Genomic DNA, 18,652 nt, shown 5'->3' with positions numbered 1-18,652 from the left:
ACAGAACGACGACAAAAACGTGGTTCAGTGTTTTTATTTTAAAAAAGCAAAGTGATATAAAAATGTGTTCTTTTACTCGTGAATCCTGTGGCAGAGTTCAACAATCAGCTGTAAATTCTCTCACTAGCCCAGTCCTCACATGTTTTTAGGTTTGGAGATGACCCCGTCAGGGTAGCGCTTCTTAAAACGTGCAACTACTTCAGGGTCTAAAAGGTGAATACCGTCCAGCTGATTACCAAGAGTTATCCTGGAAAACAAATCAGGTTGCGAAAGATCAGAAAAAACGAGCAAGTTAGCAATAAAGCGAGGTATCACATCTGATTACTTAAATGTGCACTTAGTCACGTAAGTGATTTGGAAATCAAAAAAGTCCCTGAACGTCTGACTCACCAGTTAGGCTGCACATTGTGTGGTCTCCCAAACAATTCAATCTTTCGTGTACCAGGTGACAAACGCTCAATCATTCCATAGATTTCATCTGGTTTATGACTAGTGGAGCGGACCTTAAGTTGTAGACAGATGACAGATGGTATTTTAGTGCACTGATCATCACTGACTTTAAATTCATCACTGCTTTATCAGCAATACTGGTTAGGACTGACCTCTGCCACTATAACATCACAATCAAGGCCTCTGTTAAAACCTTGTGGGTTTCCTTTTACTCCCACCTGAACAAACAAACAGAGAGAGATAGAGAGAAAGAAAAGGAGAGAATACAAGTAAGGTATAATGTATTTTCACAAAAATATTAAGCTGTTTTCAAATGTAATAATAATAATAATTAATGGCTGCTGAAAAGTCAATATAAGCAGCCTTGAGAAGATGCCTGCAGAAATGGGGATAGATTCTTGTATAAACAGGGCAAATACGCACTGGAAAAGGAGATCAGAGTGGCAAAGAGAAATTATACCGGAAAGCTAAAGAACCAATTATTTTCCAGTGATCCTGTTTCAGTATGGAAAGACCTGAAGGAGATCACTATCCCCCAGCACTGTGGAGAATCAACAACTGGCAGACGATCTGATCGAGTTTTATTGCAGGTTTAAAAAAAAAAACACCCCCTATGCTTCATAAGCTCCACCATCATCATCCCCTTCCCAAAGAAATCCAAAATTGCAGGAATAAATGACTACAGGCATGTGGCTCTAACGTCTGTGGTCATGACGTCATTTGAAAGACTAGTTTTGGCTTATCTGAAGGTCATCACTGAACCTTACTTACTTTCCTCTGCTTTTAACATTATCATCCCAATCCTCCTCTTGCCCAAACTAACTCAGCTCTCCATGCCCACCTCCATCTGTCAGAGGATCAACAGCTTCCTGAGAGACAGGCAGCAGCTAGTGAGGCTTGGAAAACTCTCATCCACCACCTGTACGATCAGCACTGGTACCCCCCAGGGCTCGATCCTCTCCCCACTGTTCTTCTCCCTGTACACCAACAACTGCACCTCTAAAGACCCCTCTGTCAAGCTCCTGAAGTTTGCAGATGACACCACACTCATCGGCCTCATTCAGGGCGGTGACGAGTCTGCTTAAAACAGTGGAGATGATCGTGGACTTCAGGGGAAACCCCCCTGCTCTCCCCTCATTCTTATTATCTGTGTCCTGTCTTAAAGTCAGTCATTCTGTTGCACTGTGGAGCTTCTGTCACTAAACAAATTCCTTGTATGTGTTAACATACCTGGCAATAAAGCTCATTCTGATTCTTATTCTCATATTCTCACACATACCAAGCAATGCTCTTTGCCATGATTTAGCCAGTGTCCAGTCCTTCCAGTACGAATGATCCTCTGAAGCTGGTTAGTCTTTACCCAGATAATCTCATCGACACGCTCATAGCTAATTGAATGACAGAAAACAAAAATATTAGCTATATTTAAAGAGATCATCACATTTTCCACATGTAAAATCACCTACCCCCATAAGCTTAGACACTCTCTGCCCAGTTCCATAGCTCTGTGAAGACAGAAAATGAACTATTGTTGACCTGCATTTGGACTGTTGTTAAGACGTCATTAAATTACCCTTTTTTTCAATTCTTCAGATCATTTATTTATAGATACCTCTTCTTATGGCATGCATATGTGACCCTGAACCACAAGACCAGTCTTAAATGTCAATTTTTCAAAACTGAGATTTATAAATCATCCAAAAGGTGAAAAAAAAAAAACACTTTCAGCTGATGTATGTTTTTTTAGGATAGGACAATATTTGGACGAGATACAACTATTTGAAAATCTGGAATCCGAGGGTGCAAAAAATTCTAAATATTGAGAAAATCGCCTTTAAAGTTTTCCAAAGTAAGTTCTTAGAAATGTATATTACTGATCAAAACAGTAGGAAATTTACAAAATATCCTCATGGAACACAATCTTTACTAAATATTCTAATGATTTTTTGCATAAAAGAAAAATCTATAATTTTGACCCATGCAATGTTTTTTTTTTTTAGCTTTCGCTAAAATTATACCCAAGCTACTTAAGACTGGTTTTGTGCTCCAGGGTCACATATGATAATGGAAAATGCATTTAGACACAGATTTAATCAATTGTGTTCAAAGTTGTTCAAAATTTATTTCTGGAATATCCAAAACATCTGGATATAATCACAGATTTTTATTACAAGATCATTTTATTTTGTATTTAGATTTACATTTATCAGTGTGGCAAAAGTGCAAAATCTTAATACACTTAGATAAAAGGGTCTTAAGAAGCTTTGTGCTCAGTCGCTCCCCAGAGCCCTACCTTCCTGTCACCCAGAGGAAGAGGAACCCGTCATCCTGCAGAATTGGAATGTTGAGTTTCCTCATCTCGTCGTCTGTGAGTGTTCCATATGGAAGCTCCATGTGAATGTCCCATGGGGGGTCGGCCATCACCACTGCAAATTTCCCCAAGATAGACACATCCAGATATCGGATGTCACAGCAAATCCACTGAGAAGGGGATAAGGTTAGAGGACATAATTCTGTTATGTCTCAAAATAAAAATGCCAATCACAATTTTAATTTGAAAAGAAAAAAAAGTGTTTGAATATGTAGACAAATACAAGAACAGTGACAGCAAATGTGAAAAGGAAAGAAGAATGCTCTAAGCAATTACAGGACAGAAACACATGTAGGTCCAGTTGTGTCGGATGTACATAAGTTACAACTATTTTTGATTTAAAGTTACAACTTACACATCACTTCCTCTTTTGTGTTGCACCATTAAACTTACTCTACATTCCCACTGAATATTAACAGACACTTTCAACCAGGTGTAACTACATGAGTAAGCTCTTGTTAAACCCCTCGGACTTCAATCTTTTAGACAAAGAGAATAATGTTGACATTTACACTTGCTTATAACTTGAGAGAGAAAACGTGTGAATCACATGTGAACGAGTTACTTTGTTAGCGTTTCTCTACAAACTCAGATTGTATGTATGGGCTTCAGTCCACGTTGTGCAGATCAAATAAATAAATCAGAATATATATCTAATTTCTTCTTGATTTCTTGTTAAATAAAAATTCATGAGTGAGTTTTATTTTGTTACAATAATTAAATGTATTTAAGCATTAGTTACAAGAAGCAAAATAACTAAAGAACAAATGGTATCACCAAATAAAGTACTGAGTTAGTTTCATGCTAGTTAGTAGCGAACTCTCTAGTGTAGACTTTACATTAGGAACTTATGAACCCAAGAGAACATATCTATTCCTATATCATAGTGGTTTCAGCTAATTTCAGCTTGAAGTCACTTACTGTATACTATAGCATAACAGAAGCTGTGGAAGAGGTCAATATTTATGATACTTTACCTGTGAAGGAAACAACTTGCCATCGTTGCCGTCTCCCACAGCGGAGTGCAGTCCAAGCTCAGTGGCCCCTGCCTGGGGCCCCAACATGTCACCCTCAGCTTCAGGAGGGCTGTCAATCTCATAGTGCACATATTTACAAGTGTCCATGTGGAAACAAGTATTCAGAAAGGAGCAGTCGCCAAGGCTCTCATCTGTGTGTTTGTTGATGATTCGCCTTAGAAGGTTAAATTAAAACATGTATACATATACATGGCTAAATTATTTGTTTATAATACGTTCAGATAATATTATCATAATGCATAGTAAAAAATATTAATGATGATTATTTTCACCAGTTTTTTAAATGTATGATTATACAGTTAATTCATAGACTATTATAATTCTAATTTATAGATATTTTATACGGTTTTTAGTTTTAATGAGAATTTTTGCAGTGTTTGTGCACTGACCTGAAGTGCAGCTTTGTGCAGGGCTGAGGTGTGTCGCCCGACTGCACACACTCTTCTTTCGTCCCATGATCACAGAACTCCTGCACTTGAGCTCTGCCTCGCGATCGAAACTTCTCCACAATCGACTGTTCCTTTGCTGAACTGGTGTTTAACAGCTCTAGGATCTCTTGGCTCACCTGAGGCACAAGTATACATACATCAGACTCCACATACACATAAATGCACTTGCCGCTCAATTATTATACCTTTTTGCTTTGCTGTTCCTTAGTGGACTGCTGGCTCAGTAGACTTTCAATCTCCATGTCCAGATGAGATGCTTGTACTTTGCTGCTCCGCCCTTTTTTCTCAGGCCCGCCCCCTCCAACACCAGAGGACCCTGTAAGCTGCGAGTTCGAGGCAGGACCCAGTGAAGCAGAGGACTTTTTAGGAGGTGAAGATGGTGCTTGAAGCAAAGGGGAGGAGCCAGGGGCTCTTTTTTGATGGATGATGTCATCTCCTTTTCTTTTAATGGCAGTTCTCTGTGGCTGGGCTGTGCTGCCAATCATTGCCCATAGTTTGGTGTGGTCGACTGAAGTGACGAGGGTCGAGGAGGAAGAGGACGAGGAGGCAGTGATGGACGGCTGCCGAACTTCAATAAGTTCTTGGGCAGAAAATTTGAGGAGGAGACTTTGGATGCATGCATGGGAAACTACAGACTCAGACTGAGTCAAAGATGCAAATGTGGGAGATTGAGAAGGACAGAAAGACAAAAAATACTTTACATTTCTATAGTATTCACAACAAGTTTAGATAAATGTGACAATTTATGTTTCACATTGTCCATATACTTAACAGATTTAACAATTTTACTATTTTGTTCTCTAATGCAGGAGGTAGTAATAATGAGTAAACCTACATGTCCAGGTTTTTGATTGGTAGTTAATGATACATGGGGCAACTTTTTTTGAGCAATGCTGCTTGGGCACTTTCCCACTGTCATTAATGACATCTTTTTAATTTTTTGGGTGAACTAACCCTTTAACTGGATACTTTAGATCGGTCGTTGTCCCTTTGTCTTACCTTGTTGCCCTGCAACATTGCTCAAAAAGTTTCCCTGTGCATCATCTGCCATAGTGTACACAAGCATGCACACAGATCTTACTGTGTTTAGCTGGTTGGTGATAGCTAGGGAATCAGTTGGGAGAGAAAGACTCAGTTCAGACAGGTATCCCAGCAGCTTCTTCTCTAGTTCCGGGTCTGGAGGCTTCTCAACGTCCACTTGTGGAGGACTCTGAAGCGCCGGTCCAGGGCTGTCGCTCCTTGCAGATCCTCCCTCAACAGCTCCAGTCTCTGTTAAAAACAAGACCTAATTGTTGGAAAAATGCACACACACAGTAGGTGGCACCATAGACCCACTAAATGCACTACTGCAAAAAAAAAAAAACTTGATTCATTCTTCCTTTGCCATGCATTTAAAGATAGTTTCGGCAACATGATACCACACTTCTTACAGAATCTTTTGTGGTCTCTATATTCAGCATTTGATATCAAGCTAATGAAGCTGAATGTATGAACAACAGTGTTTGCAATGATATCTCTCCTCACATATCCAGGAAGTATTTTATTTATAAATATAGATTTTTTTTTTTTTTTTTACAAATATCTCAAATGCCATGTATGGTACAGTTAATCGTTTTGCAGATCTCACAGCACGTGACGTTAGTTTATCAACACACCGATGCCCAGTTGAGTTGTGTCTTTCCTTCTCCTCTGCAGCCTCTCGCGCAGGGAATCCAGCTGCTTTTTGTGCGCCTGGATGTGACTCCATGTGTCTGACATGGCTTGGATGAAACTAGATAAACAATAAAACTAAAGAACAGACAAATTAAACAGATATTTCATAAATGTCGGTTCACTTATTGTAATCCCGCGCTGAGTGACTATACTCTCCGTACCCACAATGCCGTTAAACAGAGTGAATTTCAAAATAAAAGACCCTCACGACGTAATAATCGCAATTTTAGCTATTCTCTCTTTCAAATTAGTACTGAGACGCATAGACACAGTTTATTCTATTGTTCTTAATTTATAATGATATAATATACGAAATAAAAAAAAACATATGTTTCATCCAATAATAGAGCAGTTTGTATTATGTAATCGAACAGAGCGTCTGAAGGTTTCAGTTCCTGTGTAAGTGAGCGGTCTTCCGGTATATGAGGAGAGAAGATAATCCTGGAAATACACAGATGTAAACCGTAAATAAAATTAAAAGAAGAAGAAATACGAAGATTAATTTATTTACCAGCTAGTTTGAGTGCAGCTGAAAAACAAGCTCATCTAATTCAAGGTAGTACTCGCTCTCAAAAACAAATAATATAGGATAATGATTATGGTTTAACGTTGGTTATTTCTATGGAACTGAAAACAGGTTTCATTAAAAATAAAAGCCAGGACCGAATGTTTACCGAACGGAACGAAAAACAGTAACGTTAATAGTGTTTCGTTCATTTATGTTTCGCCACGCCGCAACGGTGTAACGTTAACGTTACAGTTAAACAAACAGTGCGACCGACGATTCATGAACGAGGACTCGCAGGAGTCGGTTATTTTTAATGGCTCGATAACATACAGTGTAACGTTAGTCCGATTCCGGAACCGATTGACTCATATGAATCGGTTCAATGAAGTCAATCAAAAGACTTTTGATTTAAACAAACAAAAGCCGCCATTTATTTAGCTATTTTGTACTAATTGATATGTAAACCTAAATAATGAATATGTGAATATATTCAGCTGCTAACATTAGTGCCAATTTATAACATTTATGAGTGTTCACAGGTCTGCTGTGTGTCATTTTCACTCGCTGAAAACAACAACAACATATCAACTTTAAGCGTTGATTAACCTCTTGTTCTTTCGGTACAGAGCTTTTCCCGTGTTTTGACATGGCCGAGCCACGCAGCCCGGTGTCCGCTTCTGTAGCCCATAACCCGATGGTGCCCGCCCCAGAGGGCTCAACGCTTGAGGTGGACCCGATGGAGTTCACCCTCCGCAAGCGTCTGCCGCGCAAACTGCCCAAACGACGGAACGACGTCTACGTCAACATGAAAACCGACTTCAAGGCCCAGCTGGCGAGGTGTCAGAAGCTTCTGGACGCTCATAGGGAAATCTGCATCCACGGTCTGGGACTGGCCATCAACCGGGCCATAAACATCGCCCTGCAGCTCCAGACGTCCAGCCAGGGTGCGCTGCAGCTGGCGGCCAACACGTCCACCGTAGAGCTCATAGATGACCTGGAGCCCGATGACCCGGATGAGGCGGCGGAGCCGCTCACACGCACCCGTAATAACTCCGCAATACACATCAAGGTGTTTTATCCCAACCCATAGAGCCAGTATAAGTATTAACACAACAAATGACAACCTCAAAGACTTCATAAACAATCATGAAATGTTCGTGGTATGTGTGAGTGGTTTAAAGGTGATGTCTATTTTATTTTGCATGACTATTCTGGTTCAGCCTGAAGCTTATTTAATTAAATGCTGTGGTGTTCTTGAATGTTTAATTTGAGCAACAATGTAGAAAGGAAATGTGCCGTATCGTATATTTTTCCCACCTTCAGAATTATGGTATGTCAGATTATGTATTTGTTTTCTCATGTATAGTGAACTTGTAACCAAAAGATCACGCATCAGTTGTGTTTTAAAGCTCAGTTAAATGGAAAGTAAAAAGACATTGTTATGAGCTACCTGCGGTTTTCGTCTTTCTGTTTATAGTTATAGTCTATTTTAAGGATAAATGATTTTAAGTTCTAACTTAATACCTATATTGTTCATCTGTAAAATGCTATTGGCTAATAATGACCGATTTGACAAGGGTCTCCTTTCACCAAGTGTGTGGCTATAATATGGGGCACAGATGCCATAAAATTTTAATATGTATAACTTTCTGAGTGGGAAATGGAGATGGCATGTTAGCACGGATGGGATGAACAGCTAAGCTTAAATTTATCTGAAAGATGCAGAGGGTCGACATCTGATGGCTGATCAGTAATAGATCAGATTTGCTTTTATTAAGTATACTGTATCAAAATGTTTGCCCAGCCATTCTTGAACAAACTAAAAGAGCAGATATTTTGGTAGCAAGTAGAGTGAAAAGGAATGACACAAAAGGGTTTTCAAAAACATTTAGTGGTGTGACTAAATTCCTTCAGTGGAAACATGACAAAAATCCGGTACTTATTTTATAATCCTGCCATGTCTAAGGCATAATGTATGCCTAGTTCTTCCTCTCATAGCTAAAAAAGTACTTGTTTTCTCATCAAATTCTTCAAGAATTCACATTGGAATCACATGTATTTACAGAATTGTGAGCAGTGTATTGACATTCTCAGCAGAGATGCTTCATAAGACAAAAAGAAAAACTTCCTCTCTCCTTGTTTTTGCATTTCTATTTTCAGCTAAGAATAGTACTTTGTATTTGAATACCAAATGACATTGTGATGAAAGAACCAAACAACAGCAAAACAACAGGAAAAAAACATCTACAAACATACTTTGTTGCATCTAGACGGAGACTGATTGACAGACGTAAAAAAACAGGCTATTTACGAAAAACACAAGTTATACAGAAAAAAAAAAAGAAACAAAATGTCAACCTTACGATCATTTCCCAAAGGCAAATATGCAGCGTCGTGCGTAAAGTGGAAGCAGGCCAGGATGTTCGTCATACACACACTAATCAATATTGTTCCTGGAAGCGACGTTATCTGCACAGGACCGCGTAATTCAGACATGAGCTAACGCAAAGCCTCATCAGCTCTCACGAAAGCTTCCAATTCCCCCGACACAAGCAGCAATCTAGTCCTTCTTCCTGTTCACCCCAACTGACCCGTAAGAATTCAGCATTACAGCCTTCCTCCCCGAAGCTTGAAACATTCCCTGCAGCATTCACGAAAGTCACACATACGTACACACACACAGACGTAACACCGAAATGAATATAAAACCTACAGTGCATATTTAATATTGATAAATAGGCTTCTCTATCAACAGTTCAATGTTTGGAGGTGCTTCAGGCCACAGTGAATGGAGGAAGAGAGGTCTTCACTTGAATAGCTTCAGAAAAGAACCTGCAAAAGCAAGTGATTCCAGCTCTAAGAAATATCATCTATATAAATAATGACAATTTTATAAGCAATACAAAACACTTGGAAAAAAAAGTCCCAGATAAACCTTCCCAGTCGAGCTGGGCAAGTGCCAACAGTCATGTGGGGAAAGAGGAGTGATTTCTTGAAGTTTCATGATTGCGTTTGGTTGATTTTGGTTGATTTTCTGCAAAGGCAGCCAAAGCGGGCGCTTTGCATTCTGGGGGATGTCTTCTTTTCCCTTTGTGAGTAAATCTTTCAAAGTGCTACAACTCCCAGTCATTCAAACCTCAGCAACATATCCTTTGTAATAGCCCATTATCCTGCCCTTCTGATATGAGGAGCTCCAATTAGTTTGGCCCTTGCTCAAAATTGTCTATCAGCTGACACCTTGTTTGCAGACAGGTGCACTGGCAAGCAGATGACGCACTTTTCCCCGCAGGAAGTTGCTGTGGACCTGAAACAGCTCTGAGATCGATGATACTTTCTGTGTCTCCTCGTCTTCTCCACCGCTGGCAGGAGGTACATATTCCTGAGGGACAGAGGGAAATGGGTTAGAGAGTAATAATGCAGTGCAACTAATATTTAAAACTCTCATATTCATGCTTTTAAATTCTGAATAACTTTTCTATACTGACTGGAAGAAAAACACACAATCTGTAACAAAACTACTGGTGATTTTCTACTAGAACATTTTCCATTAAGTTTTACTTTAAATTTGCGGAAAATGTACTCAACCTCAGATCTCATTAGAACAGAACTGGAGAAATTTAGCACTACATCACTTACTCCCCAGTAGATCCTCTGCAGTGAATGGGATATCATCAGCTGTTGGGACTCTCATTCTGACGGCACCCATTCAATGCAAAGGATCCATTAGTGAGCAGTTGACGTAATCCTAAATTTCTCCAAATCTCTTCCAATAAAGAAAAACGTATCTGTTTCATGGATGTCCTGAGCATATTTTCATTGTTGGGTGAACTATTCCTTTAACACAACACAATATAATGCTTAATTTCCATTTTATTTCTTAATTTCTATTCCTATTGTTTTCAGCCGAGAGTGTAGTCCCATAGCCTCTGCTTGTTTTTATCTAGCACTACCACACAATCACATTAATGCGACGAACATGCTTTCTTCCTGAAGTTGACAAAAGTTTGTAGTACACTACACTTGATTAGCATAACATCCAGTTTCCTGTTCCTGTAGCTTGAGTGGGAGAGCAAGACGTCACAGGGTTTGATTCTCAAAAAACAGAGAAGCTGATGCCATTTGTGTATATTGAATGAAAAGTACAGCTTAAATGCACTGTGCACATGCAAAATGCATGCCAGTATATGTCAATTTGCTAATGAAAAGTGTCATTCTGGAGCACAATGGTTCAAAAGTTTACTCAGCAAGAACACAAGAAGTTACAAAGAACCTGTTTGTTTAACACTGATGATAATAATAATAAATGTAACAAATCAGCATATTAGAATGATTTCTGAAAGATCAGGTGACACTGAAGACAGGAGCAATTCATCTTTGACATCCCAGGAATAAAAGATATTTTAAAATATATTATAATAGAAAAGTTCACAATATAACTGTTTTGAATCGATTTTAACTGCAGCCCTGCTGAGCATAAGAGACCTCTCTTTCTCCAAGTGACCTGCATGAACTCACCGGTATGCTGACACTTCGCAGCACTTGTCTGATGCTGGCAATGTTGCTAATACTGGCATCTACGTGGGACTGTAGCACGTCAGTCTGATTAGACGCCTGTAATGAGCCGATGGCCTCGTTCAGCACGTGTAAGCCTGACTGGACCTCCTGAGCTTTCTCCTCTATCTGAAGAGACATACAGAATAGATTCAGAAAGGAATGTGTTAACCACATTATTTATAAGATATTCATCTATATTATATTAAGTCTTCACAACGGGAACATGCAGGACAACTTACATTCATTGCTTCCCAGACATCAAAATCAACTCTTGTCAGAGGAACAGTGAAGTTTGTTGCAATGCTGCAAGCATCCTTACACGCTCTCTGTGATAGCAAAAACATTCAAGTCATTAATTAATGCAGCATGTTACACAACAGAAATTGTTTCAAAGCAGCATAACAGTCCTACACAAGAAAATAACAGTATTAATGTTGCAAACCCCTTCAATTGTGAAACAATTACAACGTCAGCAATAAAATGGCACCAAAAAGACAATAGCATCATTATTCAGCTCAGCTTCGTTCAATGACAGTGTCAGTATTAGCAAAGTTCATTGGGAAACATGATTTAACTACTGAATTGGCATTGTTCAGCACAAGTGAGTTCACTGTTGATTCAGCTTGCCTAAGGTTAATCAAAATATTAAAAGTTTAATTCAGCTATAAGAAGATCTACAGAAGGCAACAGTGTCATTATTTTCAATCAATTAATTTCAATAACAGTGTCATGTGTTGCAAAGTTAATCAGTTATGAAATTTAGCTATAAAGCAGTTCTACAGAAGACAATTTATCCAGCTTCATTTATTTCAAAGTCATGTGGTATTCAGTGGGAACTCTTTCAGTGGGTAAGGAGTCATTCACTAGTGTTCAGAAACAGCTAGAGAGGGCACACGCGAAGAGGACGGACTGCACACTTGGCATTGCAAATACGTGCTTAAGAATTGCACAGATGAAAGAAAGAAAGTGAACTGCTTGGAGTTACACTGAAACGTGTTTATAACATCACAGCCATCATGTGCATGTCTCTCACCATAGCAGCCTCTGCATCCCAAGCCTCCTTAATGAAATGGTCGAGGACGCGCAGGTCACAGATGGGGCGTAATGGGGAGGACAGGCCTGGACGGGTCCACTCCAGCACCATCAGCAGTACGGCAAAGAGTCCTGGCATGCATACAACAAATCAAGATCAGTGTCAAACTGTAATGACACTAATACGATATTACAAATTTAAGAGAAACAAATATTAACATTATTGTAAAAAATTATTACGTACAAAATGTTTCTATATAAAATATATACATGTTGAAAACAAATTGCTTTGAATCATAATTGAACAATTTGTAATCAAAGTTTAATTGTTTTATGTTTAATAACTCAGTTTGTTGTATTTGATATCATTTTGACAAATGTTTAAGGGCGTATATACTCACTACAAAACAATACAACTTAATACTTAAAAATAACAACAAACCTGACTTTGATTTTATCTTGAAGAGACTAAAGCAAATGTAATTTTAACGAATGGTGACAAGACTTGCCACAAGGTGGAGCACTCCTACGTTTAGGTAAAGAGGTATATGAAGTGATTTTGTATTAATATGAAGTACTTCTGCTCATCTGGCATCTTAACTAAGCACCTTTTATCATCTGTAGTCCAGCACGTGTTCATGCAGCTAGCAGTTTTCACAATGTTAACATCAAGAAATAATAACTACTAAGACAACTATAACAGTTACATCCACACCAGTGCACGATAATGTTCTGCTTATTATATGGACATGCTTCAGTCATGTCAGCTATATCTGTTGCTTTCAATGTTCAAGCTGCATGATGGATTATGACTGGCTCAATATATTACCATTCATCAGCTAAAAATAACTTTGAACGTGATTCCTATGATGTTATTCTTCTGTGTGGTTATCATTACAGTTATGGTGCGAACTTTCCAATTCTCATAGAATTAGAGCCATTATTAAAGATTTATAATTACAGTTATCATCTTTGGTGTGACCTGGTCTTTAGATCCTGTGATTTCCAGTTAAAATATGAAGTGCCACTCTGTTCCTTGTTGCTCTTCAAGATTAAGATGTCTCAATTTGTAAAAGTGAAAGATTTCCATCATGTGAATGCTGTAAATAACCATTTGACTGCATTCTTGGTGCAAGATAAATAAATCGATAACTGTAAAGAACTAACTAAAACCACCAAATATCATAACCAAGATACAAGTCACCAACATTATGCCCTGAAAAAAGCAGAAAATTCTATTCATGAAGAAAAAGACACACCCACACCGTGCTATCTGGAATAAAGAGACAGATTACACAGAAAGAGTGTTTGTGTATGTCTGGTCTGCAGCATCTAATCCTCTATCACATGCGTGTCAGATTGTGTGAAACCTAAGGTCTGAGTCGAACCAGAAATTAAACGATAAAAATACATATTTGCAGTGGCAACAAATGGTAATTCTAATCTCTTCCTATTGCTTCCTAAGACACACTTTTTACACAGTTTAAGGCAGATAAGTACCGCATGAATAAGTATTCATTCTATGTAGTCAGTCGTGTGATATTCTGGCATTTATGTCTTTGAATGCAGTCTTTCAGCTTTAGTGGGTTATGACGCAATAGGTCTCTTATCAAAGCAGATGTACCCTCTGGAGATGCTCTGATCTTGAGCACATGTAATGTAGAACTCCAGGTTGGGTCAAAATTTAGAGTAGAACATCAATGATCAGAATTTCCTTTAGACTTTGAGATGAGTGGATGTGATCTCACTTTTGGCCTCAGCTTGACAAATGACTTTACTGCTGATCTTGGCAGAGAATGGCGTCTTGTCACGAAGGCGACAGAAGTTCTGTTGACACCATGACCTGTCGAAAATCTAAGAACTGTCTGAATGCTACAAAACGCACGTCCACCATGTAATCAGACCATCTCGAACAGCTTTTCCAGGAACTAGACCTATATTCCATCTGACCAAGACTCCAGCATTTCACAGTCACGTAATTTAATTACGCGTGGCCTCCCCACTTCAACATATGAGCACAGAGCTCTGTTTATTTTAGGCAGCCCCCACCTCCATCTCTCATAGTGACCCAGCTACTACAGGTCACTTAAGAGACCACCCTGCATGGATGCTGTTGCCTCCCCCCATATATACATTTGTTTTAGTTTCTGTTCAAAAGTTTAAGGATCAGTGAGACTTTTTTGCTTTTAGAAGAAAGCTCACCAACATTGTATTTTATTTAATCAAAACTACAGTAAAAACAGTAATTTTGTGTTTATATTATTACAACTTAAAAAAACTTATTTTAAATTAAATATACTTTGAAATGTAATTTATTCCTGTGATGACAAAGCTGAATTTTCAGCAACCATTATTCCAGTATTCAGTGTCACATGATCTTCAGAAATCAGTCGAATATGCTGATTTACTGCATTTCTTCTTATTATCATCACAGTTAAAAACAGCTGTTCTGCTTAACATTATTGTGTAGATTGTGATAAAAAAAAAATTTCAGGGTGTTTTGAACAACATGCGCTTCATTTTTGTGAAACTGGATTTGTGTGGAACAATGTAAACGTTTTTTTTTTTTTTAAACCAATTGACCCCCGAATTTTAGAATGGTACATTATTTTACTGGGTTAGAACATATAATAATATAAATAATTATATATTAAAAGAAGAGTGAAATCTTGAATTACAACCATTAGATCAAACCGATATTTCAATTTCAGCATGTATACATTGACTACATGAATAAATATCCACTACATTAATAAAATAAAGATTTTTTCTAAGTGTTTAAAGTGTATTTTGGCAATAGAAATTATAGAAAGTATAATTTTTTTTCTAACAGATAAAATCATGGGAGAAGCCATGTGTGATCATCCCTTGATCTGCAATTGAGATTTTTCTGCAAAGTCATTGTCCCATTACATGGGACGTCATTTCAGAACAGAATTTGCCAGTCCACTGTCAACTTTTGATGATGCAGCAATTTTACACTGACTCAGCTCTCACTGTAATGTAAAACTCATGTTTAATAAAGATGCTAGGTCATGCATGGGAAAGTCCAACACAAATAGATTGCAAGCTGAGAGCTCTTAACTTCCTTGGTTAATAATATCTTTAAAAAAGTGATGTGACTGAGCACAATGGGAATTACAGTTTTAAATCAATGTATTGTTATTATTTCTACATGCACTTTTTTTTTAATTGCAGTGATACCGCTATCCCCACGCACTTTCGTGTGTTCACTTTTCGTAGTGTCAGAATAAAATGATTTGGGACTGTTTGGCTCTCCTCTCAATGCAATGCATGCTGTATAAACAACGTTAAACATATTGTTTGCTATTCATTCCTTTCAGTATGAATTTCACTCGACAATGAATTTTTTAAATGCACATTAAGACAGTAAGAATCAGTTTGATAAAAGCGTATCTTACCTGAACCGTGAAACATTCGCAAAACAACTTGGCATTTTTCAAACACATGATTAAAAATGATAAATATCGCGCAGAGCCTGCTCAGCTGGTGGCACAAAAGACATGGATAGCCTCGAGCACAGACACATCCAGCGCGCGCTGCTTCCAAGCACTCTGTGGGACGCACACGCGATCAAATACAATGACACCGTCCCTTCCCACGAGCACGTACTGCGATCCGCTCGGCTGTGCAGCACCCTATTGGCAAGCTTTCTATGAATGTAAATTCCCCCTCACTCCACGAAAGCGCACCGCGACTTAGCAGAAAAGGTGGACCTCTCTCTTTAATGTTCAGAAAGAGGTGGAGAATGGACTTGCTACAAAAATGTTTAACTTCAGGCGGGATAAAAAAAAAAAAAAAGGACAGACTGAAGCCGTTTAATTTACTCACTGGTTATCTGCATCTCAGAATCCAGTTCTTACAGGATCCTCTCCGTTTCGTCCATAGCTCCGTCTATTGCCCATTAATTGCAACCGAAGCTTTTTAAGGTATTGTCAGCACTCATCGGTTCCGTAATGCGTATTTATTTATTTTCAATTCATGACTTTGAAAATAAAAATCAAATATAACAGTCTCGTGATAGTTATCAGATCAACTTCCTGTTTTGGAAAGGATTAGTCTTTCATTGTTACTCACATAATATCAGTTTTCTCAAAGTAAATAGCGCAGCAAAGAGCTTCCTCTCAAGGCAATTTACAATGATCTTTTAGCTCAATTTTCCACTGTATACTTCCAAACAAGGGAGGTAACACAAAGAAATGAAACAATGCACGTTTGCTTGTGTTTAGGGTCTGATAAGCAGTTCTTCATATTAATTCAGCATACCTTTAAATTGGTAAGAATTAGGTCCTGTTTAAATATATGTGTATATAGTTAGATAACATGTTGTATGCCAGTAGTAACCTATAGCTTGGAGATCTAAAGCCAACAAGGAGATAAATCAAACGAATGACTACGGTTTTGCAACCGTCCAAGACCAGGGGGCCTATCTTTAGAGATGTTAAAAAGTAAAGTATAAATAGGTGACATTCAGGTAGCAACTAAACTTTTATCATTTTAGATCATTTTGCAACCATAACATTTAGTTATAGGCCAAGTTATAAATTAAAGTTAATCACAATAAAGATGTATACATCATCAGCAGATTCCCTTCACCACATTAACTCCACCTTTCACTGTTAAAAGAAATAATTAAATAAAATGCATGGCTGCTGATTGCACGGGACATCATCCATTAATTTTACAGACATTTGTGTTAACTCTAAACCACAATGCATTGCAATGTTACATGTAAAATACTAGTGAAACCCTTAAAAAAAAAAAAAAAATCCTTCAAATTATGTTTTTTTTTTTCAGATTTAGTTTGTTTAGTGTTATTTCTCATTTATATTAATTAATTGGCAGGGGAACTGAAACATCATGAACCACCATGAACCGCATATTTTGTAATTCATTACATGATTACTACATAAAAGTCCTTTAACGGCATCTTTGGTTTCATGAAGAACCTTTAACATTAATGGAACATTTCCATTCAACAAAAGGTTCTTTATAGTGGGGAAAAGGCTGTTTAGATTATTCTAATGCTCTTCACACTAAGAAAATAAATGCTTGTTTGTTTCAGAAAGGTTTACTGAAATGTCCTTTGGGAAACCCAAACTGGTTCTTCTCTGGCATCCCTGTGAAAACCCCTTTTCGGAAACCTTAGTGTTAACTTTATTTGGAGCTCAAATTTGGAATCTCTGGAAGTTGTTTCAGATGTTGGTTCTGACAGGTGTAGTCTAAAATTAAGGAGAAAAAGTATCAGTACTACTTTATATTGTCTGGCAAATGGACAAATGTGACCCTGGACCACAAAACCACGGGTTGTGCACGGGTATATTATAGAAACATATGGGTCAGAATGATACATTTTTATTGTATGCCAAAAATCTTTTGTATATTAAATAAAGATCATGTTCCATGAAGATATTTAGTACATTTCCTCAAATAAATATTTAAAAACTTAATTTTTGATTAGTAACATGCATTGTTAAAAACTTTATCTGTACAACTTTAAAAGGCGATTTTATCAATATATTTTTATTTTTATTTTGGCACCCTCAGAATCAAGATTTTCAAATTGTATTTCTGCCAAAAATTGTCCTATCCTAACAAACCATACATGAATGGAAAGCTTATTTGTTTAGCTTTCAAGTGGTTTCATGGCTGGTTTTGTGGTTCAGGATCACAAATAACATCAGGAATATTACACTTCAAAAGTTTTTAAATATAATTGGCGCAGAGTAGCGTAATTCAGGAAGGTAAAGGGAGTCTATCCAGGAAAACAGACTGGGTCACTGAGAAGACAAAGAGTGTACAGAGTTCAAAGCTACTGAATTTACCCTCAGGGATCAATAAAGTTTATCTATACATCTCTAGAGGGCATTCACAAGACAGAATCTCTACGGATTTTGTCTAAGGCACAAAGGTTACTTGTGTGGCTTTTTTCTTTCTTTTCTTTCTTACAGTCAAAAATTACTAAGCTGAATTATATATCTGTTTCATTAGTCAATAGTCAGTCTTAAATAAGTTTCCTTTCAGTGCATCAACAGAAGAATACATTTTTTACGTGCAGCACATGTATTTCATGTGCTCTTCCAGGCAGGTCTGTTTGTTAAAGGATGACAGAATACAAGTTGTTTGGGCAACAGTTGTACAATGTATATGATTCCAAGTACATGTACGAGGCCCAACTCCTCTCAATTCTACAGATAATCGATAAAGGTCTCTCTATTTGTTTAAAAGCTTCCACCAATATGAGAATTGTTTTTTTTTTCTTTTTTATAAAATATATAACCTCAAACCTCTTTGCTGTTTTACTTATAATATATTTCTCTCTAAATTTGCTTCTAATATCTTTACCTGTTTGCATGAGATATAACACACATTCACTGTATATTATTTAATCTGTTTCAATAAACAAGAATTCGAAGTTGTTTGCGCACACACACACACACACACACACACACACACACACACACACACACACACACACACACAGCCAAGTTCTGTATCGCTTACACTGTTTGTGATA

The 18,652-nt window shown here is 37.8% G+C and overlaps 2 protein-coding genes and 1 pseudogene across 2 annotated transcripts; 1 reads left to right on the top strand and 2 right to left on the bottom strand.

Moving 5' to 3' along the window:
• Positions 1–18: 18 nt before the first annotated feature.
• mettl3 (methyltransferase like 3) lies at positions 19–6,389 on the bottom strand. Its single transcript, XM_052560991.1, has 11 exons — positions 5,963–6,389; positions 5,389–5,576; positions 4,493–4,948; positions 4,248–4,423; positions 3,799–4,012; positions 2,744–2,931; positions 1,917–1,955; positions 1,730–1,838; positions 603–668; positions 391–503; positions 19–247 (listed from the first exon to the last, which is right to left on the bottom strand). Exons 1-11 carry the CDS (start codon positions 6,063–6,065, stop codon positions 136–138), a joined length of 1,764 nt encoding a protein of 587 aa, XP_052416951.1. The 5' UTR covers positions 6,066–6,389; the 3' UTR covers positions 19–135.
• A 22-nt stretch (positions 6,390–6,411) lies between these two features.
• On the top strand, positions 6,412–7,977 carry LOC127961749 (ribonuclease P protein subunit p20). The gene is made up of 2 exons (XM_052560992.1): positions 6,412–6,576; positions 7,155–7,977. Exon 2 carries the CDS (start codon positions 7,175–7,177, stop codon positions 7,616–7,618), a length of 444 nt encoding a protein of 147 aa, XP_052416952.1. The 5' UTR covers positions 6,412–6,576; positions 7,155–7,174; the 3' UTR covers positions 7,619–7,977.
• Positions 7,978–8,401: 424 nt separating this feature from the next.
• LOC127961748 (erythropoietin-like) lies at positions 8,402–16,190 on the bottom strand (annotated as a pseudogene).
• Between the last annotated feature and the right edge of the window lie 2,462 nt (positions 16,191–18,652).

Source organism: Carassius gibelio, chromosome B7 (assembly GCF_023724105.1).
Source record: "Carassius gibelio isolate Cgi1373 ecotype wild population from Czech Republic chromosome B7, carGib1.2-hapl.c, whole genome shotgun sequence".
Lineage (NCBI taxonomy): Eukaryota > Metazoa > Chordata > Actinopteri > Cypriniformes > Cyprinidae > Carassius > Carassius gibelio.
The sequence above is the reverse complement of the archived record's forward strand: the minus strand, read 5'-3'. Positions and strand labels throughout refer to the sequence as shown.

Bases quoted from the DNA above. Each gene is read 5' to 3' on its own strand.
- mettl3 (XM_052560991.1), bottom strand. From the start codon at position 6,065: ATGTCAGACACATGGAGTCACATCCAGGCGCACAAAAAGCAGCTGGAT. The intron at 669-1,729 runs GTATGTGTGAGA...TTGTTTGTTCAG, and splicing joins ATGGCAAAGAGCATTGCTTG to GTGGGAGTAAAAGGAAACCC. The intron at 248-390 runs GTGAGTCAGACG...TTTGTTTTCCAG, and splicing joins CACAATGTGCAGCCTAACTG to GATAACTCTTGGTAATCAGC.
- LOC127961749 (XM_052560992.1), top strand. From the start codon at position 7,175: ATGGCCGAGCCACGCAGCCCGGTGTCCGCTTCTGTAGCCCATAACCCG.